The sequence below is a fragment of the Xyrauchen texanus genome, chromosome 16 (genome assembly GCF_025860055.1).
Source record: "Xyrauchen texanus isolate HMW12.3.18 chromosome 16, RBS_HiC_50CHRs, whole genome shotgun sequence".
In the NCBI taxonomy this organism is placed as follows: Eukaryota; Metazoa; Chordata; class Actinopteri; order Cypriniformes; family Catostomidae; genus Xyrauchen; species Xyrauchen texanus.
In genome coordinates this window covers 40,030,885-40,051,379 of record NC_068291.1, presented here as the reverse complement: position 1 = coordinate 40,051,379, position 20,495 = coordinate 40,030,885, and the positions used below count along the sequence as shown (strand labels likewise).

At 34.9% G+C, this 20,495-nt stretch overlaps 1 protein-coding gene across 1 annotated transcript; it reads right to left on the bottom strand.

The window, feature by feature from the left end:
• Nucleotides 1-8,601: 8,601 nt before the first annotated feature.
• LOC127657301 (cofilin-2) lies at nucleotides 8,602-19,109 on the bottom strand. Its single transcript, XM_052146033.1, has 4 exons — nucleotides 18,993-19,109; nucleotides 12,862-13,169; nucleotides 12,679-12,755; nucleotides 8,602-11,401 (listed from the first exon to the last, which is right to left on the bottom strand). Exons 1-4 carry the CDS (start codon nucleotides 18,993-18,995, stop codon nucleotides 11,289-11,291), a joined length of 501 nt encoding a protein of 166 aa, XP_052001993.1. The 5' UTR covers nucleotides 18,996-19,109; the 3' UTR covers nucleotides 8,602-11,288.
• Nucleotides 19,110-20,495: the final 1,386 nt, after the last annotated feature.

Here is a 20,495-nt window from a genome sequence, read left to right as displayed (position 1 = left end):
AAACATAGGGGGAACAGACTTCGACAAAGGGGAAACATAGGGGGAACAGACTTTGACAAAAGGGAAACATAGGGGAAACAGACTTCGACAAAGGGGAAACATAGGGGGAACAGACTTCAACAAAGGGGAAACATAGGGGAAACAGACTTTTGACATAGGGGGAACAGACTTCGACAAATGGGAAACATAGGGGAAACAGACTTCGACAAAGGGGAAACATAGGGGGAACGGACTTCGACAAAGGGGAAACATAGGGGGAACAGACTTCGACAAATGGGAAACAGACTTCAACAAAGGGGAAACGTAGGGGAAACAGACTTCAACAAATGGGAAACATAGGGGAAACAGACTTCAACAAAGGGCAAACATAGAGGGAACAGACTTCGACAAAGGGGAAACATAGGGGAAACAGACTTTGACAAATCGGAAACATAGGGGGAACATACTCTGACAAAGGGGAAACATAGGGGAAACAGACTTTGACAAATCGGAAACATAGGGGGAACATACTCTGACAAAAGGGAAACATAGGGGTAACAGACTTCGGCAAAGGGCAAACATAAGGTAAACAGACTACATCAAAGGGGAAACATAGGGGGAACAGACTTCAACAAAGGGGAAACATAGGGGAAACAGACTTTGACAAATCGGAAACATAGGGGGAACAGACTTCGACAAAGGGGAAACATAGGGGAAACAGACTTCGAGAAATGGGAAACATAGAGGAAACAGACTTCGACAAAGGGGAAACATAGGGGGAACAGAATTTGACAAATGGGAAACATAGGGGAAACAGACTTCAACAAAGGGGAAACATAGGGGAAACAAACTTCGAGAAATGGGAAACATAGGGGAAACAGACTTCGACAAAGGGGAAACATAGAGGAAACAGACTTCGAGAAATGGGAAACATAGGGGAAACAGACTTCGACAAATGGGAAACAGACTTCGACAAATGGGAAACATAGGGGAAACAGACTTCGACAAAGGGGAAACATAGGGGAAACAGACTTTGAGAAATGGGAAACATAGGGGGAACAGACTTCGACAAATGGGAAACATAGGGGAAACAGACTTCGAGAAATGGGAAACATAGGGGAAACAGACTTCGACAAAGGGGAAACATAGGGGGAACAGAATTTGACAAATGGGAAACATAGGGGAAACAGACTTCAACAAAGGGGAAACATAGGGGAAACAAACTTCGAGAAATGGGAAACATAGGGGAAACAGACTTCGACAAAGGGGAAACATAGAGGAAACAGACTTCGAGAAATGGGAAACATAGGGGAAACAGACTTCGACAAATGGGAAACAGACTTCGACAAATGGGAAACATAGGGGAAACAGACTTCGACAAAGGGGAAACATAGGGGAAACAGACTTTGAGAAATGGGAAACATAGGGGGAACAGACTTCGACAGTGCCGTTAAAAATGAAACACAGGGGGAACAGACTTCAATAAAGGGGAAAATAGGGGAAACAGATTTCGACAAAGGGAAACAGACTTCGACAAAGGGGAACCATAGGGGGAACAGACTTCGACACAACACCGTAACCACAATATACATTGAGGGGGACAAGTCCCCCCCCCCAATAATTGATATCCTTGTTGCTGATATGCTGCAGTCCATTATGCACCGGTGTCTAATTGTCATTAAATTGTTGCAGGAGTAACATCGTGGTTTTATATAAAGTTACATTTTTTGCATGTTCAGTGGTCTAACACCGCTCGTCAAAGTCATTTGAGATAGCCATTAAATTGATGAAGGCGGGACTCAAATTAAAACGCTTAACAGGAACCTCATGGATTATTCCAGCACCACGCACAAAGCAGTTCAGATTAAGAGTGTCAGTGTCATGTAAGATGTACGTATCTAACTAAACATGCAATATTTGCCCACTACTTTATGACTGAAACGTAGAACCGACTGACAGTAATTTGACTGACAGTAACCATTTGCCAATATTTGCCATTTTTCATAAAAGATATATCATATACAGTCATTCATAATTGTAAATGGGAAGCATTAACCGAGTCTTTTTCAGCATATCAGGCTTAAGACAAAGAGTGAATGTGTGTATATTATTAATTAATTGAATAAATGTGGTAATCTGGCAAGATTTTTGAATAACTTTTTTATTTTTGGGGGATATTCTCCCCAATTTGTAATGCCCAATTCCCAATGCGCTCTAAATCCTCATGGTGGCTAGTGGCTTGCCTCAATCCGGGTGACGGGGAGGAATCTCAATTGCCTCCGCATCTGAGACCGTCAATCCGCGCATCTTACCACGTGACTTATTGAGCACATTGGAGGCTTCACATTATTATCTGCGGCATCCACACACAACTCAGCACATGCCCCACCAAAAGCAAACCACATTACAGCGACCACAAGGAGTTTACCCCATTTGACTCTACCCTCCCTAGCAATCGGGCCAACTTGGTTGCTTAGGAGACCTGGATGAAGTCACTCAGCATGAAGTTCGAACTCATGACTCCAGGGTTGGTAGTCAGCGTCAATACTCACTGAGCTACCCAGGACCCACCATTATATTATATTATATTATATTATATAGATATGGCAGAAGTAGTAAGAGTAGTATACTGAATTGAATACTCCCAAACATTTAGTATAGTATCACAAGCCACAAATGTAGTGCCATATGTGTGAACATGATTGTGGGATGAAATTATTAATCACCACTAGAGGGTGACAAACTCAGTTTATCCATGTAGAGTACAACTGCTGATCTTCACCTGCTGTTTAGTGTGAAGCTATGTCTCTGTTATTACTGTGATAGCCTAATGATGAGTCATTTCAAGTCAGATGCCTTTGAACAAGTCATCCAGTTTGTAATAGCTCAACACAACACCAAATTACACATAACAGATTAGTTCTCTGTCCTGCACCATACTGTAACTCAATGCTCTATTCACTGTTGTGGTTACTGATAGACTTACGGTAATGTTTAATCAATGGTCAAGTCTCAGTCTTGGTCCTACAGAAACCGCTCCATAATAAAACAGTGTATATCACTGACATTTACTTGTCATTATAGGGTTAAAGAGCATGTTTAGACAACCAGAGATCCTCATTTGAAACCACTGATGTGCACAGAATGGGGGCAACAGGGGCACAAGCCCCTGCCCCTATCGTTCACAAATATAAAGGTGTCCTTCGGAAAATGTAAAGGTGCCCTTTTAAGCGGAGGTGCCTTTAAGAGTGTGGAGGGGTCCTGCCCCAGATTTCTCTTCACACACTGTCCATGTCCTTTCACCCCTGCCCATGATCTTTTGTCATTCATGTCAAGTTATTTATTTGACTATGTCTCATGACCCTGTACATCATTTCTGATGTGTTAATAACCTGTTTTTCTGCTGTATACTGTTTGCTGGTGCTGCCGCATAATATTACTGTAATAACAGTAGCTATACATTTAAATGTTAACAGCAAATATGCTGGTGTGTAGTGTATATTTTTCATCAACATGAAGGCAGTCATTTTGTAATTGAGTCATTTTGACTTGTAGTTTAATCTTGTGACCCTACAACTTGCAACAACACATTTATATTCTGTTTCGCTGCAATAGACATAACAAATTAACTTTAAAATATCTTTTCAACTGTTTTGTTAACTAATTCAGAAGCAAAGGAGAGAAAATGGTAAAGGAATAGCTCGCCCAGTTTACTCACCCTCATGTTTCTACAAACCTATTTGACTTTTTTTTCTTCCATGGAACACAAAATGAGATATTTATATGTGTGTCTAAGCTGCCGTTTTCCCAACAATAAAAGTGGATGGGGGTCAGAAACAGATGTGGTCACCTTCAAATTGTTTTTCAATTTCAAATTGCTAGAACTTCTTTTGGGTTCCACGCAAGAACATACTGGTTTGGAACAACATGAGGGTGAGTAAATGATGACAGAATCTTCATTTTTGGGTGAACTATCCCTTTAACCATGTATGGCATATTGCAGCAGTCAAAAAATGTTAATGTTGATGCCTGTTTATTCTTTCTTTTTTCTGAGAAACTACATTACAAGCACCTCCTTTCTGAAATTTCCTAAAAGTCAGACACTCTCTTTTAACCAGAAGGAATGTCAGTGCGAGTAGACAGTATTTGTAGTAAGTGTGTGTGTGTGTGTGTGTGTGTGTGTGTGTGTGTGTGTGAGCGTGTATTTATCACTTTGTGGGGACCAAATGTCCCCATAAGGATAGTAAAACCCGAAATTTTTGACCTTGTGGGGACATTTTGTCGGTCCCCATGAGGAAAACAGCTTATAAATCATACTAAATTATGTTTTTTGAAAATGTAAAAATGCAGAAAGTTTTCTGTGAGGGTTAGGTTTAGGGGTAGGGTTAGGTTTAGGGGATAGAATATAAAGTTTGTACAGTATAAAAACCATTATGTCTATGGAAAGTCCCCATAAAACATGGAAACACAACAAGTGTGTGTGTGTGTGTGTGTGTGTGTGTGTGTGTGTGTGTGTGTGTGTGTGTGTGTGTGTGTGTGTGTGTGTGTGTGTGTGTGTGTGTTTAACGACATGTTGCACATTCTCACATGCTTTGCCACAGCCAGCTATCAATACTCAATACCCTTTCAGAGTAAGGAGAGGTCATTTGTTTATTTTCAGCACCCTTGTCCAGACACAGATTCAAGCTTATATGAAAGGCACTTTGTTTTGTGCAGTGGTTTACATACAAGTGTGCCCAAAAATTAATCACAACTAAACAGGGTACTATGACTATAGGCCCTGCAGTGTTAAAAAGCACTTTTGATTTTATTTTCTCCTAAAACACAAAAAAGCAGCAAAAACCATCTAAGTACTTTCCTTAACTTCAGTTTGTCACTATACACTGTGCAATGTCTAAAGATTGATTTTAGGTAAATTCATCTAAAATTTGATTACTTTTAAAATGTTACAATTGTATATAGGTAATGAGAATCCCTGACATTATCACATTTATTTTGAGACGAAATACTTATTTGTCATTTTTCAAGGTGATTCAATCAAAGGCTTCTCAAAAACTGTTCAATAAGTAAAAGGATAGTTTTCTTAAGTGAGGGAATAGATTTGTTATTACATTTTTCAAGTTGGGCTCACATTGACTGATCCAATCACAATGGAGATTCATTTGTTTAGAGAAAACTTCAGATGTTATGAAATACCTTGATTGAAATGAACAGAAAATAGTTAATCCTTTTCAGAAGTGGTTATTTTTTTATAAGCATTATCTTAATTTGTTTCTCTAAAAAGCATTGTTCTGTCTCAAAATTATTTGCATAAGTTGATACATTTTGCTCTATATCTACACAGTCCCTCTGGTGTACTTTTACCCCATGTGTGGAGTAAAAGGCCCCCCCACAACCTTTTTTTTAATTGTATATATTAATTTAATCAACACGTATTTATTTTCAGACAAATTATTTTGCTCCATCAATATTTGTTCGAATGTTTTTCTTTTATTTTTTATCTTTTGCGACCAGAAAAATAAAAATGTTCCTTAAGGGATGACTTTCACCCCATTGAACCATTATTTTGGAATGTTTGTGACATAGACATTTTGGCAGATGCTTTTATCCAAAGCGACTTACAGTGCAATTATTACAGGGACAATCCCCCCAGAGCAACCTGGAGTTAAGTGCCTTGCTCAAGGACACAATGGTGGTGGCTGTGGGGTTAGAACCAGCAACCATCTGATTAACAGCCCAGTGCTTTAGCCACTACACCACCACCACTCCGGTGGCATAGTGAAGATAAAAGACATAAAGTCTTTTGTCTAAAGAAGGTTTTTGTTGTTTATGAAGCATATTGTGCATATTTGCACATTTGTGCATCAACAGGCAACAGACTCCCAAACAAAAGTAGTTGATAGACTAATTATTGATAGACCTATTGAAAGCCAATTTTCCACCAATTTGAGATGGTCATCATCGGTCAGTAAACATGCCTGTTTGGAGACTAAGTTGCAAGTGGTGGTTCACCCTTGTATTAGTCTTGTCAACAGATAATTAAAAAAATCTGTTTTCTTTGTTTTAGCTACTTTTGAGTAAATATTGTGTAAAATAAGTGTTCGTTTGAGTTCAGCATTTTGTGTATGATTCACTTGCTATTATTAAGTTACATCATAAATACAGTATATGAATACAATTGGTTTCTAGAAAATGGCATTGGCTGTTAAAAAAAAAGAAAGGAAAAAAAAAAAGCCTGTATTAGTTCATCATTATTTGTGACTTTGAAAGTAATTAAAATTTGTATTAATCAAGCTAAATGATTTTCAGATATGACAATATTTTTTTATAATGACAGACCGACATATCGGCCAGGATTATCGAATTATCTAACAGTGTCTGTTTGTCCAATAAACAAAAATGTTATTTTCCCCTTGTGTCATTTCCAAACTATATGAACAGTCTTGTCAATAGATAATAAACATTTTAGGTTTTCAAATCTTCTGTAGAATAACTGGTTAATTTCCACAATTTCGTGCACATCTCATTTGCTATCATTCAATTGTACGCTGTAAAAAATGGTAACTTGCAATTGTTCCTGGAGCGATTTCTACCTGATCTAACCCTTTAAAATGAGTTTTGTTGGTGTAACCTAATGCATCCAGGTTCATTTGGTGATGTTATGTAATAGTTTTGTCTTGAATAAAACCAGTAAATTCAGATTTTACCACAAGCACAATTTTTAATTTTTTCTTCAGTGTATGTATATATATCTGCATTATTTACATTTACGCATTTGGCAGACGCTTTTATCCAAAACGACTTAGAGTGCACTTATTACAGGGACAATCCCCCCGGGGGAGCAACCTGGAGTTAAGTGCCTTGCTCAAGGGCCCAACAGTGGCATCTTGGTGGTGCTGGGGATTGAACCCCTGACCTTCTGGTCATTAACCCTGAGCCTCAACCACTGAGCCTCAACCACTGAGCCACCCCTGCCCCTGCATTATATTCATATCGGTATCGGCCATTGAAAAGTCAGCACCCCCCACCCAGCTTGCATGGAGAACTAGTTTCATAGCCACTACTAGAAAGTTCCTGGAGAAGTTGGTCGTGTGAATGAGTTCATGTCTCATAATCGCCAGCACAGATAAAACCCAATACCTTTTCCCTTCCAAGACCTATTATGAAAGTGATTTTTAGGGATTAGATCTGCAACACTCTACATCTTGTATTTTAAAACTGGCCTGTGATATTTGAGAGCAACTCCTTTGTTCTGATTTTTTTTCATGGAAACAGTCCTTTATTTGTGCCACTTCATTCAAGAGTGAAAAACATTCTTTATAGCTTCTGCCCAGCCTGTTCGGCTGCGTCCCTTTCCTAGCTCTTTGCAAGCATGTTCAGTTTTGCCATTTGTGGACAACGATGACAAGACACAAAAGCATGCTGGCCATAAATAGTGCCGAGCAGCAGAGGATTGCTCCCTGCCTGCGGATCAAATTCTCCAAAGGGAAAAAGCAGCCCCTGGCCCCAATCCCAGATCTACTCCAAGACCAATGCTCATAAAGCCCGCATGGCTTGTGAGAAGATAAAAGGGTGGGCTGTTTGTTTAAACTTCTTTTAAATACTAATGCCTTAGATTACAACCAATCAAGAAATTATTTGTTCAAAAATAGTGGCAATACTTGGTCATCTCTTATTGGATTTAAAGGAATTTTCGTGTTCTATAAAGTGAAGCTCAATTGACAGCATTTATTTAAAAAAAAAATAAAAATAATAAAAATAGAAAAGAAAAGAAAGAAATCATAGTTTCATTCAGGTGCTTACAATAGAACTGAATAGGGCCAGTCCGTAAAAATAAAAACAAATGTATATCCACATGATGTAAAAATAATTTGTTAATGTGATTTTAGTGTGATAAAATTGCTTACTAACCTTTTCTGTGTAAAGTCATATCCGATATTACATCTCCGTTGTCATTGTGACGTAACAGTGGTATACCCTGTAATCTGGTAAAAGCTGTAAAGCCAGTAAATCCTTGATTTTATCATATTATAATCATGTTAAATTGAATAATTTTGAAGTCTTGTGGCTATACTTTTGAAACAGTATATATTAGATTGTTTGTATACTGGCCCCATTGACTTCCATTGTACGTGCCTTACTGTAATGCCAATATACAGTATATATTATTATTATTATTATTTTGGGAGGTAATCAACATTATGCCACAAATGCTGTTGATTAAGCATAACCTTTAGTGAACTCAGAATATTTCTTTAAGCAGGTTAGTGGTTTTAGTTTATGACTTATAAGCAAAATATAGAAGCAGGTTGCTTGTCCTAACTAAACTGTTAATTCATTCAACGCAGCCTATAACTGCGGGATCAGTTTTAAAAGCCAAATACAGTGGCCCCAAAAAGTATTTGAACATATAAGCTACACTTAAAAATATCAGACTAGTTTCACTTTTGTTTTCTTTTTCTAAGCACTTTTCTAAAATGTTTACAGTTTAACCACTTTTATAAAATACAGTGGCAAGAAAAAGTATGTGAACTCTTTGGAATTAACTGGTTTTCTGTATTAATTGGTCACAAGTATAGACAGCACAATGTGCTTAAGTTAACAACACACAAACAATTATAATCTTTTTTATGTCTTTATTGAACACATCTCATTAAACATTCATATTGCTGTGGAAAAAGTAAGTGAACCCTTGGATTTAATAACTGGTTGATCCTCCTTTGGCAGCAATAACCTAAACCAAGCGTTTGCGTTAGCTGCGGATTTGACCTGCACAACGTACAGAAGGAACTTCTGACCATTCTTCCTTATAGAAGGTGTCTGGTGCAAACAGCTCTCTTGAGGTCATTCCACAGCATTTCTATTGGGTTAAGGTTTCATCTCTGACTGGGCCACTCCAAAAGGTGGATTTTCTTTTTTTTTTTTTTTTAAGCCATTCTGTAGTGGATGTACAGTTCCAATGATTCCTTCAAGTCTTTAGCTGTCTCTCTAGACTTTTTGCGCATTGTGCGGTGTGCCCTTTGAGTCATCTTGGCTGGACGGCCTCTTCTAGGGACAGTAGCCACAGTACTAAATAGTCTCCATTTATAGACAATTTGTCTAACAGTGAACAGATGAATATCTAAGCTCTTCGAGATAACTGTAACCCTGTAAAGGCGTGGTCCACGTCAGCAGATTCTTCTTGTGAATAGCATAGCAAAGCAAAGAGGGGTCCCTGGGTAGCTCAGTGAGTTAAGACACTGACTATCACCCCTGGAGTCACAAGTTTGAATCCAGGGTGTGCTGAGTGACTCTAGCCAGGTCTCCTAGGCAACCAAATTGGCCCGGTTGCTAGGGAGGGTAGAGTCAAATGGGTTACTTCCTCGTGGTCGCTATAATGTGGTTCTAGCTCTTGGTGGGGAACGTGGTGAGTTGTGCGTGGATGCCGCAGGGAATAGCGTGGGCCTCCACACGTGCTATGTCTGTGTGGTAACGCACTCAACAAGCCACGTGATAAGATGCACGGATTGACGGTCTAAGTTGCAGAGGCAACTGAGATTCGTCCTCCACTACCTAGATTGAGGCAAGTCCCTACATCACCATGAGAACTTAGAGCAAATTGGGGAGAAAAGGGGAGGGAAAAAAAGGAATAGCAAAGGATGCTTTTTATAAGTCGTAGTAGCTCTAACCCACACCTCCAATCTTGTTTCATTCATTGGATGCGTTAGCAAAGTTCTGACTCTAATTTTGCTTTTGTTTATGTAATTAGCCTAGGGGTTCACATACTTTTTCCAAACATTATTGCAACTTAGATGAAGATCAAATCAGATATTATACATACGTTTATACATAAATGCTGGTAATTTGGTTTGGTAAAGGGTTTATTCAAACTTATATTTTCTTGCCACTGTAGTTGAATTTAAAAACTAACAAACTGAAATATTTTAATTGAAAAGTGTGCTACATTTGTTTAAAAGAAATGCCACTTAGTTTGATATTTTGTTATTTAAAAATGCAATGATATTCATGCATTTATATGCATGACTTCAGTGTCCAAATACTTATTGGGGCCATTGCATGCTATCCTTTGGTTATAATGTGAATAAATATATAAACGCCAAAACAAAACTTGTTTTCATTAAACAACACTTTCAATTAAGAACAATTTGATGAGTGAGAAAACACACAGGCCAAAAGTAAAATGTCTTATTGTATGACCCCGATGAAAAGCATTCAAAGCATTTAATTGAGCCAACAAATCCGCCACAAGGATTTATTTCAAAGTGGCAACTTCCTTCGATCTCAAAAACAGTGTTTCACTTCAGGCTGCAAACTTTGCCATCTTTACAGATAATATGTATGCTTTTTTTACTGTTAAAAAACTTCCGAGCAGCTTGGCCTTCACGTTCTGTAGAGTATGCTGTGCATTTGTATCAAAAAGACTGCAGTGGAACAGTTCAGACCCATCTGTTTATGTCCTTTTGCGTAACAGGAATGAAAACTGTGGTAACTTCTATTTCGGTTGACAGTCAGAAATTCCAAAGTCCTCCTTCAATTGGTAGTGTAAAAAAAAAAGTGCTTTTTTACCAGCATTGACTTTTTAACATGTTTACCATATCAAATGAGCCAGATTATGTAGAAGAGTTCAAATAAATAGTTTAAAACTTGTAAAGTGCTTGTTACTGGATAATGTGTTGCTGTGAGGCATTAATAAACAGAATTCTCATATATTCCTCTTACAGCATAATAGAATATCTCTGTAAATACATTATAAAGATATACGCTGACTTTGTGCTGGTAGTGCTGTTAAAGGCATAGTTCAACCCAAAAATGAGAATTCCGAATCACAGAAGTGATGCATCAGTCACCATTTACTCTCTTTGCTTCTTTTTCCATACAATGAGAGTGAATGGTGACTGGGAAACTAACATCTCTTTTTGTGTTCCATGGAAGAATGTAAGTCAAACAAGTTTAGAGCAAGATGAGTGAACGGTGACAGAATTTGTATTTCTGGGTGAACTATCCCTAATATTTAATCTTTAAGCTTTCTACAGTCATTTGGCAAAACACGAGAGAGAGAGACAGAATAATTTTTTGGGGAAGTACAAAAAAACTACCAGGAGCTGATAACATAAGCTAGCAATAAACTGGCCGATTTTTCATATATGTAAATGTGTTGATCGTTATGTGGGGGGAAAAAACAAAGAAATCAAACTAACAAAATCAATGAAAATGAAATAAAAATAAACTCGGACTTTTCCTTCAGGATCAAATAATAGAGACAGCTGCGATGATAAAAGGGTGTGGAATCCAGATGGCACATGTTTAGTTTACAATGGTCTTCCCTCCAGCGATACGACCACACTTCCTCCCAACTTTTCTGCCAGGGTTGAGCGATCCTGAATGTCGTCTAAACCATTAACCTGCCATTCGTGTTTGATACCTGAAAAAATAAGGCACGATTGAACATCAGAATTCAAAATAACCCTTTTAGGGTGTTTTCACAATTTCAAGCACTTTTTAGTCCTGTGAATTTCTAGAAAGTAAAATACACCATCACTAGTTTATCTAACATGCATCATATTAGATTCATGTCCTTTTTGTCATTTTTTCTGAAAGTCATGAAAATTTCCACCACAGTGTCATTTCCAGTAATGTGTTAGAAATCTGTGATGGCAAAAACACCTTTAATGTTTTTGTCATTAAGTCCTTTGTCTTGCTAAGGCTAATTTTATAGGTAACATTTGATGTATCTTAAATACACAATTAAATTATATTTTTGCAAAATTATAGCTTGAATTGAAATCAAATGACTTTGATCACAACTGATATTTACCTTGATTTTTTATTTATTTATTCAAACATCACATGTCTCATATCACTTGCTCTTAGCTGTATGTTGAATTGATAAACAAGTACACAAACGTTTGAAATAAATAATAATAATAATAATACTTTTAGGTGCAAAATTGTTTGGTATGGTGGAAATAACTCCAAAACATTGTGAGAAATTTTTTAAATATTATGAGAAATAATTTTCACGCATTAAATCTAAAAGTGTTCATTTTATTTGTATTTTTATAATGGATTTTAATAGTTTAACATTGAAAGTCTGGGACTGGGTCAAAGAAACAATAATAAAATCTTTACATAAACAGCATTCTAAAAGTACCAAAATAAATTATGAAGATATTGTAAAAAGTGCGTTGTAATGTGACATTCGTATAACCAAAAAAGTTCATTTTAATAAAAACAAAAACACCCCCTGTGACATAAAAACTCCCTTTAACACAAAATAGCCTATTGCATTAATTTTAGAAATGACTCTCAAAGTATAAAGCTATACATTTCTTTGTGTGTGTGTTTTTTTTAAAATGCAAACTTATATGTCTGTTATTAAAAGTTAAAGTGTGTAATATCTGCATCACTAATGTCACCCAAATAGAATTGCAAAACGAATAACTTTTCCCAAACACTTCCCCCGTCTGCCATTGTCATGATGCGCAGCGTATTATACGGCTTTCGCTTGATTCTGATTGGTCAATTGCAACATTCTGTCTATAATGAATCCTACACTTCTACACTGCATGTATTCATTACGTTCCATCCTCAGCTAGAAGATACAACAACTCTGTATTATTCAATCAGCATACCTAACCAGAGCTATCTATTTAATAAAGATGCATTGTGGGTATTCTTAGTGAATATGACTGGACTCACCTGTAAACTTCTTCTTAATGGCATCTTTAGAGCTAGCGTAGATCATCTTGCTTTTTAACGGTGCACATTCAGGGGCCCTAAAATTAAAAACAAATCAATTAAAAATGGATGTCCAGTAAACATATAAACTAAAAAGGAAATTCAGTTTAGCTTTATCTACATGTGTCCAGACAGACTCCGTACCAAAATATAAATACCAAGTCTTCTTTTTTGGACTCTTTCGTCTCATAAGTGGCGTCATATAAGCCGTATCTGCAGTCATTGAGAGGTAGGAGCTTTACGAAACAGGCGTAGGGATCATCGACGGTCTCTCCAATGTCTCCAACTAAGATCTGCTTGCCTTCCTCTACAACAATCTTCTTCTTGTCATCGCTGAGACAGAACAGAATGGCCTTCTTGCGCTTTTTCACCTCGTCTGAGGACGAGGACTTCCGTACTTTCATGTCATTGAAGACTTTGATGACTTCATCATTGACTGTGACACCTGAAGCCTGTTGATAAGGAGATGATGAGATTATATATAGAATACAAATTAGTGATAGATGGTTGAGAAGAAAACATTCATTATTTACTCTACCTCACGTCATTCCAAAACCTTTTATTTTTTCCATAGAGCACAAATGTACACATTTTAAAGAACTCATATACAGCTTTTGTCATACAACAACAATTAATGATGACCAGGAGCTGTCAAGCCCCAAAAAGAACAAAAAACATCATAAAAGTAATCCAATGTCATTTTGCTATTTTAAAAAAAAACAAACTAGTTTATCAGCATGAAGTTTTATGTATATATATATATATATATATATATATATATATATATATATATATATTATCAGCAATAATTGATCATTTTTATCAATAATTTATGTTATAAATACAATATACATATAAATTATCCATAATTTATATTTATTAAAAATAATAAAATTTTATAATAATTTATCAGCAATAAATTATAATAGTTAATAATTTATATTTTTAAATAAATTATAAATCATTTATATAAATTAGCAATAAGTTATATTTGTAATAGTTTATCAGCAATAATTTACAGTATGTTTATTAGCAATTCATTATATTTATAAAAGTTTATCAGCAGTAATTTATAATAGTTATAACTTAGCAATAATTTATATTTATAAATAAATTAGCAATAATTTATACTAATTATAAATAAGCTATATTTGTAATAGTTTATTAGCATTAATTAATATACATTTTAATTTATCAGCAATAATTCAGCAATTTATCCAAGCAATAATTTATATGTATGAATATATTATCAATAATGTATTATTTATAATAGTTTATCAGCAATAATTTATAAAAGTTATAACTTATTTTTATTTTTAAATAAATTTGCTAAATTGTATATAGATTTGCAATAAGGTATATTTAGAATAATATATCAGCAATAATTTATATTTAAAATAATATATCAGCAACAATTTATAATTGTTATAACCTTGCAATAATTTATATATAAATACATTAGCAATAATTTATTTTTATTAGCAATAAATACTATAAATTAGCAATGAGTTATATTAATAATAGTTTATCAGAAATAATGTATAAGCTTTATCAGCAAGATTATCAGTGTAAAACGACTGTAATTTAAGTCTGTTGCTCACACAAAACTATTGTATGGTTTCATAAGTATAAAGTAACAAAGTCATATGGACTTCTTTTTCGACAATTTTATGGTGCTTTCCTGTCTTTTTTAGCTTGACAGCCATAGTTACTATCAACTGCTGATGTATTGTTAAAGCTGAGTAAAGGTTCATAAAAAAAATAAAAATATAAACTAACATCATTCGGGTTTGGAACAACACAAGGATGAGTAAATGATGACAGCATTTTCATTTTTAGGTGAACTTTAACAAGTTTCTGCATTCCAAGTTTCAAGTATAAGTGTTTCAAAATCAGTTAAATAACCAGTATCATAATACATATCCATAATAAAGAGCATTTACTGAATGAATTCCCCATACAATGTTAAATTTAACAAACCGTCACATTTGGATCACCTCATTGGCATTGAATGCTCACAAACCCTGACTCATGTACGTGCTGTGCATGGCCAGCTGGTCTGTCACTACAGTTCACATCTCTCTGGACTGCAAAGGCTAGGGAGGTGCCTGCATGGGCCACGATTGAACTTTTCAAGACTTTTGGATTCATGATCAATGACACTTCACTCCCAAAACAAACTAACCCAAGAAGGCCCTCAGAATTTTCTCTTTAGAGTTTCAGTACATTCATCTTAACATTTTTCGTTAGCAGAATGCACCCCACTCAATTTGGAAAGGTATTTTAACAAATATTCCTCAAAACTTACTCCTAATATATTCCAATGGTCATAGTGTCTATTTCAGCTTTATTTGTAACTATTCATTGCATAGCCTACTAGTATGTATTCATTAAAATAATGCATTAGAAACTATTCCAATAGTTACTCGTATCAGTTTTACTTGTAAGTATTCATTGCACACTAGTATTCATTAGAGTGTATATTCCAAAAGTTACCAGTACTTATTAATTAGATATTAATATGTATTCTTTAGTTACCACATATTTTTCCATAGTCACTAGTGTCTATACTGTGTTACTGGTAAATAGCATGTATACTTGGAACAATTCATTAGATACTAGTGTCGTAATTATTCTTTCGTTTCTAGTAAAACTACTTCTTTTTACTCACCATTTGTAATGACTAACCTACATTGTCTCCTTGATAGTTCAATTAAACATCTTACTGAGATTTAAGTATGTTAATAATAACAATTAGAATAGATACTAGTCTGAGGCTAATAGTTAATGTCAGAAACAGAGCACCACAGAAATAAATAGCAAACATTAGCATTTTGTCACCAGTAACAATTAAATAGATTCTTAACCCTAACCCTAACCTAATCCTAACCTAACCCAAACCTAACCCCAACGTCACCCTAACATAACCCTAACCGTAACATAACCCTAACATAACCCAAACCTAACACTAACCTAACACTAACCTGACACTAAAATAACCCTAACATAACCTTAACATAACCCTAACATATCCTTAACATAACCCTAACATAACCCTAACCCTAATCTAACCCCAACATAATCCTAACATAACCTTAACATAACCCTAACATAACCCTAACCTAACCCCAACATAACCCTAACATAACCTTAACATAACCCTAACATAACCTTAACATAACCCTAACATAACCCTAACCTAACACTAACAAAACCCTAACATAACACTAACATAACCTTAACATAACCCTAACCTAACCCTAACATAACACAACCCTAACATAACACAACCCTAACATAACCCTAACCCTAACATAACCCTAACCTAACCCAAACATAACACTAACCTAACCCAAACCCTAACATAACCTTAACATAACCCTAACCTAACCCTAACCAAAGAATAAGTACTAGTATGGGGAATATATTGAAATAGATAATAATCAATATAGGAATACTTACTAGTGTCTAATAAGTAGGGAGTATTTAATCAACAAGTATTGGAATAGATAATAGCTTACAGTTAATACAGGTGTACAAACAAAAGTTAATTTGTTCATTAAAATGCATTCAAATCCCATTAACTTACTACATTTAATTAAATGCTGTACTGCACTAATGTCAGTCATTCTATCAAGAACGTCTCTGCAACGTTTACGTAATCAAAGTATATCATTTAAAAAAAAAAAGATGAAGAATGAAAATTAAAAAAAACAAAAAAAAATAAATACAAATAAAAACCTTAGAAATATTTCTGTATAAATTATTATTAGGTTGTCACAAAAACCTACCTGCAACATTCTGGGAATGTATGCTTATGGGTATAAAAAAATAAAACCTATAAATAACCATAAGGGAACATTCTGTATACGTTCTTATTAGGTTGTCACACAGAACCACCTTGTAATGTTCTGGAAATGTTAGTATTTGGGTATAAACTGTTCTGAAATAATTCTTATTAGGTTGTCATACAAAAACCTCCCTGCAATTTTCTGGAAACTTTAGTTTATGGTTACTAAAATAAAACCTTAAATAACCATTAGAGAACATTCTGTATACGTTCTTATTTGTCACACAAAAACCTCCCCGCAGCATTCTGGGAAAGTTAGTTTGTGGGTTTCTAAAGTTACTAAGATACTAATAAAAAAAAAGAATCCACCAAAACTGCTCTCTGAAATTATAATCAAATTACTTTACTGATTAATTCATTGAAAACGTAATCACATAACTAATTACTTTACTTTTAAATTACTTTCTAAAACACTTGTTTTGTTTTTCCACTCAACAAATTAAAAATCTTTTTTCTCCTTGTTCATCGTCGCACATCCTTCAGCTGTCACAGAAACACAAACAGACGTACATATGGACAAATTAAATCACATTTGAAATGTATTACACATATATTCAGGGTTTTTTAAATCAAATTTAAGACTTTTAAGACCTGTTTCAAGACCTGAACGAATAAAATAAATACAGTATCCCCATACCAAAACAAAGCCACACAATCTCAAAATAAATCATGTATCACAGACTTAAACAGGGGGCACACATTCAACATGGCCTTAACATTGCTTATCAGTAAAACAGGGTATATTCAAGTTTAAAATCCTCAAGACATGTTTTCCACACACACACACACACACATGCACACACACATGCACAATATTGGTTTGTGTTCCATTATAAAAATAAATACAAATTAGAGGTCGACCGATATTGATTTTGGATTTTGCTGATATACTAATGTGTCGAAAGGCAATTAATCTGTCAATAATGTTTTTCATTGGTAGCCTATATTTAATATTCTTAATCTTCCCTTCCTGTGATGTCCAAATTCGATTACATTTTAGATGCACTTTATTGTGCACTCCTATCTACCACGTATTACAATATAAACAACAATTAAAAGTAAACATTGTCATATTTCATCAACACTATATTGTCATCATCAACAGGTGATCATTAGTGATCGCTTATCACACATTTCTGATATGTTCTAATGATTGTGAACTGCTCTGCAACAGCAGAAAACACTTACAAGCCCCCGCGTTTTTGGAGAAAATACAACAATGCCGCGTTTTCACTTTGAAGGACACCGCACATGCATTTATTTAATTAGATCATATTCTTCTGAAGTTTGATAATCACATTAGGTCATATCACGATTCCTGTCTTTCCACCCCCAAATTTAAGACCTCTTTAAATAAAAATGAAGACTTCTGTTGTATCATTAAAGATATTTAAGACTTTTTATAATTTTGGAAAACTGAATTTAAGACTTTAAATACGTAAGTATCCGCGAGAACCTTGTACATAATATATTTTTTAGAAATATTTGTAACCCAAGTAATGTACTTAAAAATAATTAGCCTACTTTCATTGAAAGTCAGTAACTGTAATCTGATTACAATAATTTAAACGTAATGCATTACACTACTTTTGGTACTCTAAATGTACTTAGATTATAGTAAATAATTACTTTGTAATCCAATTACACCCACAACTGTTTGTGGGTAAAAAAAATTATAGTACTAAAGAATCATATTAATACAATTAATAAGTACTAACGATTACGGAAATAGATAGTAGTCACTATTTGAAAATGTACTAGTAACTATAGAATAAGTACAGCTAAAGTTAAAGCAAGTTAGCAGTAAGTTTTGAGGAACGGCGCTGTCAAGCAATTTGGCGCAGGCGCACAAACGCGCATTGAGCAGCCGGTGTAGAGCTCTCCCTCTCTCTCTCTCTCTCTCTTTCACTTTGTCCACCTAAATCCTATTGTATCATGAAGAAATATCCCAACGCACTCCCCAGCACAGATAGGAACCATCTCACACAGTGAAACAGCTCATACTGCTCAGATAGACGTGTTTGTGTCCGTCAGTACAGTAGCGCTCGCCAGTAGGGAAAGTTATTTCTCATGCGTAAAAGTTGGAGAAGGCGTTCGCTCAGTGATTACCGTTATAAAGCACCGGCTAAAATTAGCTTAAAATGGCCGTCTCGGGCCAAAGGCCTGAGCTATAGATCTAAAACAACCTAAAAGTTCTTTAATGAACGACAAATCTAACTTGGAGCCGAATAAAGCGCATTTCTCCAGCGGAGCGCACACAATCACTGACCTCGCAATTGCGCGACTGCGCCGCAAGAACAATCTAGCCGGAGCTGAACAACGTGACAGTCACCGAGCAAAAGTTTCGCACAAAGATTAAGTTTAAAGATTTAATATGGTTTAGGAACGAACTATGGTGTATGTGCAAGGAAAGACCTGTGCTCACCATGCTGTCCACTGGTTGCGATGAGTCAATGCACGATTATTTTCTTTGTACTTCAATCTGGGAATGTGAACAGCCGAGACAGTGTGTGTATGAGTGTGTGAAAGAGAGAGAGATCACTGCACAGCCGCAGTTAAGACTGCTCGAGCATATGCGCTGTCATTCACAGTGTCTCTGCCGCTGGATTTTAGACAGTTGGCACAAAAATTGACAAAAATGGCACAAGAGATGTCTTGTTGAATGTACTTTTTAATGTTTAATATTTTAGCAATATTAACTGTGTGTAAAATCATGCTGACGAAATAAATGGAAATTGTTGAATAGGCCTATAGATGGGTAATAAGAATGTAGTACCAAATAAGAATAAGAGACTTACTAACTGCAACGCAAACACACTATAATACACAAACCAGTAACACTTTAAAGAACCTTTAAAAAAAAAACTTTAGTCATATACAGGGTTACTTTTTAAATGTATTCCAATACCGATTACAGAATACATACTGCAAATGTAATTTGTAACGCATTCCGTTAGAATACTCAAGGTCAGTAATGTAATCTGATGATTACTTCTGCAGCAAAATACATATAAAAACATTTCTGAAAAAAACTAAATATCCTATGCCAAGTAAATGTATCTTAATTTTTATTATTACTATTTTTTGTATAGATATATTTAATGGTCAACAATTAAAAGATTTTTACATTTATATTATATTATATCTTTCCCCTGATATCAAAGGTTTTACTAGAGGAATAAAATATATATGTTTGATCGAACATGGATTTTCTTGATAAAAAAATAATCTTATCTGTTAAGGTGCACATAAAAGGCTAGAAATAGCATTTTAGCTTAGTATAAAGCTAAATGTTCACATGACAATTTACACAAGGTTAACTACTGCTACTCCATACCTCAAAACCCCACAGTGTTTTATTTAGTTTGTTTGTTGGCTAGGGGTGCTCCTGCTTTGCTTTATTTTTTATTTTATTAATTAATTAAACTTCAAACCAACAAAGTCAATGTACAGTCAGAACTTCAAGAATATATATATATATATATATGTATATAAACATACAGCCAGGGTGTAGGCTAAACTTTGTGTAAATATATTAAAGGACTCATATATAGAAACGGTTTTAATTGCTTTCTTATTATGTGAAATATTATCTTGAAATATATTTTAATTTCTTTTTCAAGAACCAAAAACAAAGGTTGGGTTCAACTGTACTTACATTTATGCATATGAAATTTAGCAAAAATTAAAATGTATACAATTTTAATATAGCATTCGTTCTTTTTATTTGAGGAGATATTTGTAAAAACAAATATAAAGTTTTCTAAACACATTGACCACACTTTTCTATGTTATCAATTATAATTCTAGTCAAATCTTTCCAAAATGTCCTTACATTGAACACGATGCCAAAATAAATGTTTCAGCCAATGCATTGCAAAAACAACAGTTCGAATCAATATCCTTTAACAAGAAACTGATATAGGCA

What these genes read in the sequence shown, in the direction of transcription:
- LOC127657301 (XM_052146033.1), bottom strand. An exon ending in GACTTGGTATTTATATTTTG is followed by an intron (nt 12,756 to 12,861) that starts GTACGGAGTCTG and finishes TTTTAATTTTAG; the next exon opens with GGCCCCTGAATGTGCACCGT. An exon ending in CATTAAGAAGAAGTTTACAG is followed by an intron (nt 11,402 to 12,678) that starts GTGAGTCCAGTC and finishes TTATTTTTTCAG; the next exon opens with GTATCAAACACGAATGGCAG.